This window comes from Elephas maximus, chromosome 18 (assembly GCF_024166365.1).
Source record: "Elephas maximus indicus isolate mEleMax1 chromosome 18, mEleMax1 primary haplotype, whole genome shotgun sequence".
Taxonomy (NCBI): domain Eukaryota; kingdom Metazoa; phylum Chordata; class Mammalia; order Proboscidea; family Elephantidae; genus Elephas; species Elephas maximus.
In genome coordinates, this window is record NC_064836.1 from 69,102,695 (window position 1) to 69,112,995 (window position 10,301).

Below are 10,301 nucleotides of genomic sequence, written 5' to 3' on the forward strand. Positions count from 1 at the left end.
GTGAACTGGCAATTTGCACTCCAGAGCTGAGCCCATTAGCTTACTCTTTCAGCTGCTAAGAAACTTCAAGAGGAGTTGGAACAGGCAAAATCGTCAATAGGCTGCTTTCATTCTGGGTGAAGTGTACATGGGGATTAAATTTTAAACCCCCTCACACTATACATGTTATAATCAATTGAACGTGGCCAGATCTGTATTGTAAGGTTCGACCATGCTATTCTGCAATTTGGTGCTATTTCTGGAATGAGAAAACAATCCAAATTTAAATTGATTTGGCGGTCATCACATCCTTCTCGCATGTAACAACTCAGCTCATCTAAAGTGAGTCAGCTCTGTCCTCCCTCCCACACGTACCAGTAACCAAAAACAAAAACCCCATTGCCGTCGAGTTGATTCTGCCTCACAATGACCCGACAGGACAGAGTAGTATTCTCCCATAGGGTTTCCAAGGAGTGGCTGGTGGATTCAAACCGTTGACCTTTTGGTTAGCAGCCTGAGCTCTTAACCACTGCACCACCAGGACACAAAGCAGCTAAAACTTTTAACATCACGTTACTATTAAACTATTAAATTCTTGAGATCCTAGTGCATCATGATATACTAGAGTCTCGGCACTTAGTAGAACTGCCCCAAAGATGGGGCAGTTCCAATCGACTCGACGGCATTGGGTGGGGTTAGGCACTTAGTGTGTACTCAACAGTCTTCTGGAATTATTCTGCCTTTTTTGTTCTACCAACTTTTTGGTGTTTTTATGGCCATTCCTAAGAAATCCTGAAAAATGAGTATTTTGCTTAAAAGGATAGTAGGAATCCCTGGGTGGTACAAATAGTTAATGTACTTGGCTGCCAAGGCACTGGTTGGCAGGTTCCAGTCCACCCAGAAGCCCTGGTAATCTGTTTAATTAAATCGGGAACCATGACATTAAAATCTTAAAACACGCTCTTCAAGTTGTCACAAAATTCATGACGTGAAGAATCTGAAAATTAATCTCTTCATAGGATTGCTTTCAAAGGTTCAATGAAAAGAGATTAATAGGATTTACCTTGCTACTGATTTCATGTATTAGGTTGATCAAAACGGTTAACTATCACCAATTTCATGATTCCATCTAATGAGAGTCATGAGACAGTTGAAAATGGGTTTTCCCATCAAGTGAAACCATATAGCCCGGTATATCCCAAAGCAGAGTCTCTGCCGGAGAGGGTGACCTCGGCCGCTCTGCAGCGCGCTTCAATACCAACTACAACACAGACTCAGCACCAGTGCTTACGGGGCCATCTTTCCATATTTAAGATGTTACTGGTGATGCGGTAACTGAAAAGTCCAATTCTGACTGAGTTTTCACAGTGCATAGTGAAGACTGATGTTAGAGTGACAGTCACAAGTAACTGTGGGGTAACAGGCAGGAATAACTTTGTTAAAAAATAGTTTTAACATCCCCTGTGTTTTGTGCTTGTTCACTTTGCTTTTCTCCTGTCCACCTTCCACAAGGTACTAGAGGGCGATGAGACGTCAGGAGGGGGCAAGAAATAGAAGATTGAGTAACCAGCCACTTCACAGACAAAAACCAGCTAGAGTAATCCTGGCCTTGTTTTAAGCAGGCCAGGAGCTGATTCAATTAAAGACAGAACGCAAACATCCAGATCCATTAAATGACTTTATGGAAAACTGGCCACCTAAGTATATACAGACATCATCAGAATAGTCTGAAAATACGTTTTAAAATTCTAAGACGTAAAAGAGTATACTATTTTCTTACGAGGAAAAAGAGGTTCCCACATTTGCTGGAAGATAAAAGAGAGACCCATAACACTAGGCATAAAGACAGGCCTATAGAGCAACAATACATTTTCCAAAGAGAAAGCAAGAGATTCTCACTCGGAGTCCTGTGCTTCTTTATCTTAAAGGTGTTGAGATTTAAACAAACCCAGACACTCAACACAATTCTTTTAGTGTTTTCTCAAATTTTATTTTTTAAAAAAGATGGGTTTAGGATGCAGTAAGAAATTACTAAGTTACATTTTTTAAAATCTGCCAAGTGCTATAGTAATGGAATAAATAAATAAGATTTTTATTTTCAATGTTTATAGACATATTTATAAAAAAATGACTGAATGAGAACACATTAGACAATGCTGATACACACCAGGAAGGGATTTAGGCAAGGAAAGGCACATCATTTCACCACAAGAAATAAAGACAATTGGAGGTTAACAACCAGCCAAAGCTTTAGATCTTGTGGTTGTTTTCCTAGCTCTGGAAGTTCATTATGGTAGAACCTTCTTTATGGTAGTTAGCTGGAATAGATAACAGCTAGGGTATTTTACTCCGGGACCCTGATGTAATGTTAAAAAGAAAGCACTGTTTTAACAAATTGTGTGTGAAGAGTAAAGAACAAAAATCAGAAATGGTTTGGTGGTACTGAAGACCCTGACATATTTAGGAGCATTAAAACAAAATAAAATAAAGATTAACCCTCTTGTTCTGAATGAATTGCAATTATTTCAGTTACACAGTTAAAACTTCAAGTAAACACTGCATTTTTCGCTTTCTTTCTTATGACAGACACCCCGTAGATATAAACAGCTGCCATGTTTCCCCTCAGATGAAGCTGTATGCCACTGTTCAGGGAAATGCCATCTCAGATCATTTCCCTTCCTTATATAGCTTATGTGTTTGAAAACAGCACTACTACGTCTGGCTGACTGGTGATCTACAGCAGAGTGAATATGAAGTTATGACAATGTTAAGAGGTTTTCCAAAGAAACTAGAGTTTCTAGTTGAACAGATATACTTTACTTTTACTGAAAAGTCTAACAAACATTTGCAGAACTTGCTTTGGGTCAGTTTCTCACTACCAATTTTCTCTCACAAACATGTGCCCCGTCTCTAACCATTTTTTTTCTCTCTGGATTCTGAACCTAGATTGCTTTGTTTGAAAGATGGATTCCTTCAGAATCAATGATATAAATTTTGGTGGTATAAAAAAACAGCTGTGAGTAGATGTGCATGTGTGTGCATTTATGCGTATTTCTATATAAATAAAATGGATCTTCAGGATAAAATGCTATATCCAGAAAAAGACAAAATTAAAAACAATTAGGAGGGAGGCAAGGGACAATATTATCTAAAAGATAACAAAAATGGCAACTGTAGAGTAGGCAGGCTTCTGCTCATGCCACGCGATACGCCTTCATTAAGATGTACTCCTTCCGGTTGGTGTGAGCAGCCCAGATGAAGAGAGCAGAAGCCATAAACTGCAAGGGAGCTGAAACGCAAGCCAGGCAGAACGACCATCCAAATTCCCCGGACACATTCTCAGGCAGCCCTAGTTTCTGGTGGAGTAGTTCAATTCCAGCAACATAACAACTGACTGAGCCCAGCGTACACAGACCTTGGGGAGGAAATTTGGAAAACAAAACAAAACATAGCTCGGTAAGAACACAGTAAGAGCTTTGCAGGCAATGCACCAAGGCAGTAATATGTAGATGTTTAAAGATTATAACTCTTTGGTCCCTAAGGAGACAGGAGGAACCGAAAAGGTAAGTATGGTGAGAAGACCCACCTGCAAGGAGATGGAGAATGCCTGTGGCAATGGTAGGATACAAGCTTCGGCAGATACAAGCACAAAGTCCAATCAAAGCCCCAAAGCACATCAAACCTAGACTAACAAAAGGTAAAAGGAACTGGCAACGCCAAAGATCTGATTTTAAAAAAGGGAGAGAAAAAGAAATGTTACTGTGATTTCAGACAGTTTTTCCAAAATGGCAATTTCCTTTATGTTCTAATTAGATCTAGTCTCAAAAGGTAAGAAAGGAGTATTTTAATGCTGAGGCTTCTTTTCTAAAGTACACTGTTCAAAAGGATGCTTTGTCCTGATAAAAGCAAAAAGGACATGAACAGCTAATAATTACTGATGTCTTAATATGTATCAGGCACTGTTCTACACATTTTGTGTATGTATTAATCCTCCCAACAACCTCATGAACCAAAAACTAAAACCTATTGCCTTCGAGTCGATGCTGACTCACAGTGACCCTATGGGACAGAATAGAACTGCCCCACGGGGCTTCCAAGGAGCAGCTGGTGGATTCAAACTGCTAATCTTTTGGTTAGCAGCCACAGCTCTTAACCACTGTGCCACCAGGGCTCCAAACTTATGAGGTAGGTACTAGTATTATCTCCATTTTACAAATGAGGAAACTAAGGCAAGATGAATAAATTAAAGAGCCAGGATTAGAAGTACAACAGCCTGGCTCTACACACAAACAATAGCTAAATCCTTACAAAATCTCAAAATTGGGATAACAGGTAAATGTATGATGATTATACATTACTGCCTTGCAGGGCTGTGGAAAGACTAATATACATAAAGCACAAAGTGCAGGATCTGTCATCTATCAAGCACTCAGCAAACAGCAGTTTCAATTATCATAACTCCCTCAGCAACATACAAAGAAAGCTGATGATTTTGTAGAGCATACCATTCCATTTTCAGTTAATGATTAGCACTGTATTAATACCAATCCTAAACCAAATTCTACCTTTTGTTGCTGGTTTCACTTTCTGGGATGGCATAAAAGTCTTGTTTCTCAATAACTCTCCTTTAAACCCTGTTAGTAGTAAACGTCTTCCTATGCATTTACATTGCAAAACCGAATCCCTGCTGTTTATTCAATGAGTCCTCTCACGACAAGGCCATTCTTCCAGGCAAGTTCCGGTGAGTTTCTAGAGCTTGAAGACCAAGACTCAAAGCTGAGGACTTCATGGACAGCCTGGGCATCAAGGAATAGAGTGCTCCTACTAAATGTTTTCATTTGTTTTTGACATCTACACTTCAGTTACTACCCCCCAACTGGATTTTTGACAGGCCTGGAACTCAGCTGGCTCATAAAGAAATGGCAGTCGAGTGTTTCACACACTCCTATTGGGACTTACGTAGCTGAAGTGTTTAACTCAAATATAGTAATTCATTATTTATCCCAACTGAATTTTCTCTTAATAGGCCCATCAGTAACATCTTTTGGGGGGCTGAATTCTGTCATCCAATGTACTAGCTGCCTCCCTCAACTTCATTTAATGTGCAATTTGGTTAAGTTTGTATCCATAATTCTAACACAGATGCTATCAACAGGACAGAGTGCATTAGGATAATGTTAGAGATCTTATTTCAAGCTGACATAATCTACTCACTCATCTGGTTCCAAAAACAGAGTTCAATACAAGGCAAATGAAACTGTTTCCTTTTTCCCGCCAATTTTCCTGCTGAGATCAAAGTACTCACAGGTTCGAAGCAGATCTATCCCACTATTGTGGTTTCCAGGATCAACAAATTTCTCCATGAACTGCTCGTTTAGGGTGAAACTCATGCATTTTGTGACCACATCAAATGACTCTGCAACAAGAACAATGATTGCTTGTTGTTTTAATTATAAACACTTAACAATAATCTCCTTAATAGTTTACTTCTCTCAAGTAAAAAGTGACTGTTAAGAAAGATGTTCCCAGAAGAGTAAGCACGCTCCTTGGCCCAGAGTGACACACAGGACTCATCAATGCCCAACAGAAGCCATGGTTCTCAGTGGAGGCTGAAGACACAGGCACAACAGAGAAAAGAAAAGTACGAGTAGTAAAAGGATGGAGAGATTAGATCTGTAAGGAAGACTAGAAAGAAGGGGGAAAGGACAAAGGCTGGAATAAATAGGAACTCTGATCTCCCCCAAACTACTTCACCAGCGGTCTTCCTCGTATTAAAGAACAAAAAACCACCAAGTCGCCATCAAGTCGTTTCCGATTCATAGCGACCCTACAGAATAGAGAATTGCCCCATAGGGTTTCCAAGGTTGTAAATCTTTACAAATAGAGCAGAATTGCCCCATAGGGTTTCCAAGGTTGTAAATCTTTACAAATAGAGCAGAATTGCCCCATAGGGTTTCCAAGGGTGTAAATCTTTACAAGAGCAGACTGCCACATCTTCCTACAACAGAGTGGTTGACAGGTTCAAACCACTGACCTTTAGGTTAGCAACCGAGTGCTTTGACCACTGTGCCACCAGGGCTCCTTCTCCTCATATTAAAACCTGTTGAGTTGATTCTGACTCATAGCGACCCTATACTAGGTAATGGCAATTCTACCTCAGGTCAGGAACTTTAGAGTTATCCTTGCCCACATATATTTAATCAGGAAATCCTGGAGGCTCTACCTTCAAAACATATCCAGAATCCAACCTGAGTCACAATCACCTCTCACCTCAATTACGGCAATAGCCTCCTAACCAGTCTCCTGGCTTCCGTCCTTGCTTGCCACCTATATATTCTCAACACATCAGTCAGAGTGATCAGATGACACCTCTCCTCCGCTCAAAGCCTCCAACAGTTTTCCATCGCACTCAGGGTAAAAGCCAAAATCCTTGCCATGGCTACAGAGTCCTGTGATTTGCCCCACTCCCACCAGCACCCCACCCCAGAGTATATCTCTTTACAGCATATCTTACTCTCTCTCCATTTCAATCCAGTAGCTTCCTTGCTGATCCTTGAACATTTCAGGCATGCTTCCACCCCAGAGCCCTTGAAATAGCTGTTCCCTCCAACCTACATGGTTTCTCCCCCAGTTACCCATACAGCCAATTCCTTTACTACATGAAGTCTTTACCCAAATGGTGTCTTCTCAACAAGGCCTACCCTGACTATTCTATCTAAAATCATAACCTCAGCCAGCCAAGAAATCCCCTTTATTTGGCTCTACTTTTCCACAGCAAAGATCACCTTCTAACATATTATATAATTTAGTTATTCGTTCTGTTTATTCTGTCATCCCTTATTATAATGCTAGCTCCCCAAGAATAAGGATTTTGTTTGCCTTCCTCCCTGATGAACTCCTAGGTCCTAAGACCACGGAGGCATCCAATCCATTGTTGATTGAATGATGATGTTAAGATTCCAAAATCAAGTACCCCTGTGTTCTCATAACTAGAGGTGAACATTTTACAATAAATTTTAACCACCTTTTAGCCCTTTCCTCTCATACTAATGCCTTTTTTCCACATATAATCACAACTACCACCCTACTGATGTGTGTCAACTAAACTGTTCCCCTGTGAACACATTGCTTCTCCACTAAAAGGCCAACTGAGGTAGTCATAAATAAAAAAAAACTGTAAACTCACTCCTTACAGACATCTTTAAACCTTCCATTTTAATAACTGGAAGTTAAAAAACTTAAATGCTGATAAGAACGCTTGCAAAATAAACCCGAGATGGTATCTTAGATTTTTTTCCTTCCGCAAATGCATATTTTTTAACCTACACACTCTATCAAGATTGTTGCAAAATCGTCTCAAACATTCACAGATTTAAATACAGAGTTGGTGAAATTATATCTTCTAAGTCTTAGAAGGCAAATAATAGATATCTATTGTAACACAGCTAGCCTATAAAACCAAAAAAAAAAAACAAACCCTTTGCTGTCCAGTCGATTCCGACTCATGGCAACCCCACAGGGCAGAGTAGAACTGCCCCATAGTTTCCAAGGAGCACCTGGTGGATTCAAACTGCTGATCTTTTGGTTAGCAGCTGTAGCACTTAACCACTAAGCCACCTGGGTTTCAATTTGCATTTGTTGACTTGATTTTGGATAGTACTCCTTTTTCCAGTTACTTAATACTCTCTTCCAACGTATTTGTCTATTTCCCCATGACATGTGTAAAGTTAATAAAAATTATTTTAATGAGTGGATAAATAAACATAAAGGTTTAAAATGGCTTTCCCAAGATATGGAGACTTTCTCATCCAACCAATATTAATGGGTGCCACGGCGATTCATGAAAGTTGGGGAAGGAAGGTGGTAAGGAAAGAAGACACAATAAGAATTATTTTTCATGAAGGGAGCGAACCTCAAACCTGCTTATATGTAACTGGGCAATCGTCACATCACTTTGTCTTTTATGGAGTAGGTAAAGGAGAGAGAAGTTAAAATAAGAAGAATACCTGTCCTTTCTGGTGGGCTATACCAATGTGTGTTTTTGGGTATGGAAATACACCGTCTCCACAATCCCACTGTGCCATTATATCGAAAAAGTGCATCGTTATAAGTCTTTTCATCTGCCTCATCACTAACGAAGTCATCCCAGATGCTTTTGTTCAATTCACTGGCATTTTCTTGAATTGGACTTCGATATTCATACCAGAAGTCTGTGCCAATGGAGGCTGCCATGTAGATGGTGGAAATGAGGCTAAGCACACAAGCAATTACAAACGCTGTAGCAAAACGGTTATCCATTCTGGCATTCAGACTGCTCTGTTTAAAAAGTGAAGAAGAAAAATAACAAGAGTAAGACTTCAATGACAAATAAAGATTATTTCGAAAGGAATTTTCTCAAAATCCCCCTTTACCGTACTCCCCATCCCATGGCCACTAATGTAAAATCAAATCATTAAGGAATTAAAAAAAAAAAAGAAGTAAGCATGTTCTCAATTAAGTTGAACATAAAACTCATTATCATCAAAGTACTTATTGAATGCTCACATACCCAGGACGCTACGGAGACAGAGGTCTTGTTCTCTAGTCTATCACCTGCATGCTAAAACAGACAACACTGAAATGGACATACACGTTACAGATACAAACAACAGACAAGCCCAGAGTCAGCAGTGTACCGGGAATACATTATAAATTACAGACTGCATTTTTAAGAAGCTGTAGAGCAAGAACTGCTCTGGGTTTGGGTGCGAAAAAGACACAGGAAAAGGAAGCAATGGAAATCAACTCCTCCCGGTTACCCAGAAATTGAAAAGCCTTCTGAAACAAGGTTAAGAATCAGGAGCTAATTGTACGAGGGAGTTGCAGATGTTTGGTAAACCCGGAGGGAAAGGCTGTTCCAGAAACACGGAATAGCAAAGAGAACAATAACATATAATAATGCTAGATACCAACCTCCCCTAATCCATTGAAGCTAAGCCACGCTCCTTTACGCTACCAAATTCTTCACTCTTATCTAACTCTCCCCATTCCTTGTACTTCAGAGCCTCTTTTATCTGCAACTTTGCTCTTTAAATCCTGTAAGGGCAACACATGCCCAAAAAGCCAAATGATCCCTCCTCACCCACATAAAAAACTCTGACTTAGGCAAAATATGAACACTCCCAAGGCGTGGACAGGGCTCAACGGCAGTAGTAAATGGCCGCAGTGAAACGACTCAAGGCGGATCCAGCCGAGTCAAATACTGCAAGTACATACCGTGAGCGCACAACACCCCTACAAAGGCGCACGAAAACAGGTTCGCTAACTGAGGTGACTGAGTTTGCAAGATGGGAAGTGACTCAGAGGAGATCGGGGCAATTACAATAATTAGCAATAACTCCACAAGTGGAGTTTGTATTATTATTTTTACCCTCTTTCATCCTCGTGCTTTCAAATGACCTTAGAAGGTCTGGGCGCCAGGAGCGGCGGCTCGCCCAGGCTGAAGCTCGGCGGGCGGGCGGACGCGCTCGGCGCGGTCCCAGGCAGGGCGCACGCCGGCGCTGGGGTGGGGCAGCCGGGCGCGACCCCGGGTCAGAGGCCCCGAGTATCCCAGCAGGCCCCTCCTACACCGCCCGGCCGAGGGAAACCCCCGCCGCGATCCCGCCCGGCCGCGGCCGCGCGCGCGCGGGGGGACCCCTCATCAAACCGCCGGGAACGTCCAGTGGTTCCGCGACCCCCGCCGTCGCCGCCGCCGCCGCCGCCGCCGCCGGCCCCACTCACTCACCGCCCATCCTCCTGCTCCGCCAGCTTCACCCTCCAGCTCAGACCACAGAACCCTACTCTCCCCGCGCCTCCTCTGACGCACTTCCCTGCAGGGCCCGCCCCCTCCATAACTCCCGCGCCTCCGCCTCCACCCCGGGCCGGCCGGGCCCGGGGCCGAGGGGGCTTATGGGAGTTGTAGGAGGGAAGGGAGGAAAGCTGCGGGAGGCCCGAATGGCATTCCCAGTGCCGCGCGCGGCGCATTGTGGAGGATGTAGTTCAGCTCCGGAAGGCAAGCCAGTACGCCAAAGGGAGATGGCGGGCTGTCAGACTCTTGTTTTCCAAAGAAGAGACTAGGTCCAGAGAGTCAGGTGACCTGTCTCCCGTCACAGCTGGTTAGTGATTGTGACTTGTGTAACTCAGATCTGACTTTCAGTCCTGTACTCTCGCCATCACACGACCCTACTCCTAAATATGAGCGTAAATATGAGTGTAAATGAACAGCTATGCAAATAAACGTGGAGGTTATACTTTTGAAATATTAGCCTCCCTCCCCCCGCCCCCGCAGCTGCACTTCCATTGGA

General features: G+C 42.4%; 1 protein-coding gene across 3 annotated transcripts; it reads right to left on the reverse strand.

Annotated features, from left to right (window-relative positions):
• Window positions 1-1,958: 1,958 nt before the first annotated feature.
• Window positions 1,959-9,817, reverse strand: CLDND1 (claudin domain containing 1). Of its 3 annotated transcripts, none has more exons than XM_049858160.1 (5): window positions 9,743-9,817; window positions 7,986-8,295; window positions 5,285-5,395; window positions 3,566-3,703; window positions 1,959-3,394 (listed from the first exon to the last, which is right to left on the reverse strand). In XM_049858160.1, exons 2-5 carry the CDS (start codon window positions 8,275-8,277, stop codon window positions 3,174-3,176), a joined length of 762 nt encoding a protein of 253 aa, XP_049714117.1. In that variant the 5' UTR covers window positions 8,278-8,295; window positions 9,743-9,817; the 3' UTR covers window positions 1,959-3,173. The 3 variants fall into 3 exon arrangements, with proteins under 3 accessions (XP_049714117.1, XP_049714116.1, XP_049714118.1); XM_049858159.1 differs by lacking the exon at window positions 9,743-9,817 and adding an exon at window positions 9,389-9,693; XM_049858161.1 differs by lacking the exon at window positions 9,743-9,817 and adding an exon at window positions 8,528-8,551.
• Window positions 9,818-10,301: the final 484 nt, after the last annotated feature.

What these genes read in the sequence shown, in the direction of transcription:
- CLDND1 (XM_049858160.1), bottom strand. Translation starts at nt 8,277, where the DNA reads ATGGATAACCGTTTTGCTACAGCGTTTGTAATTGCTTGTGTGCTTAGC. An exon ending in TAGCCCACCAGAAAGGACAG is followed by an intron (nt 5,396 to 7,985) that starts GTATTCTTCTTA and finishes TTCTTGTTGCAG; the next exon opens with AGTCATTTGATGTGGTCACA. An exon ending in GATAGATCTGCTTCGAACCT is followed by an intron (nt 3,704 to 5,284) that starts GTGAGTACTTTG and finishes TTTTAAAATCAG; the next exon opens with ATCTTTGGCGTTGCCAGTTC.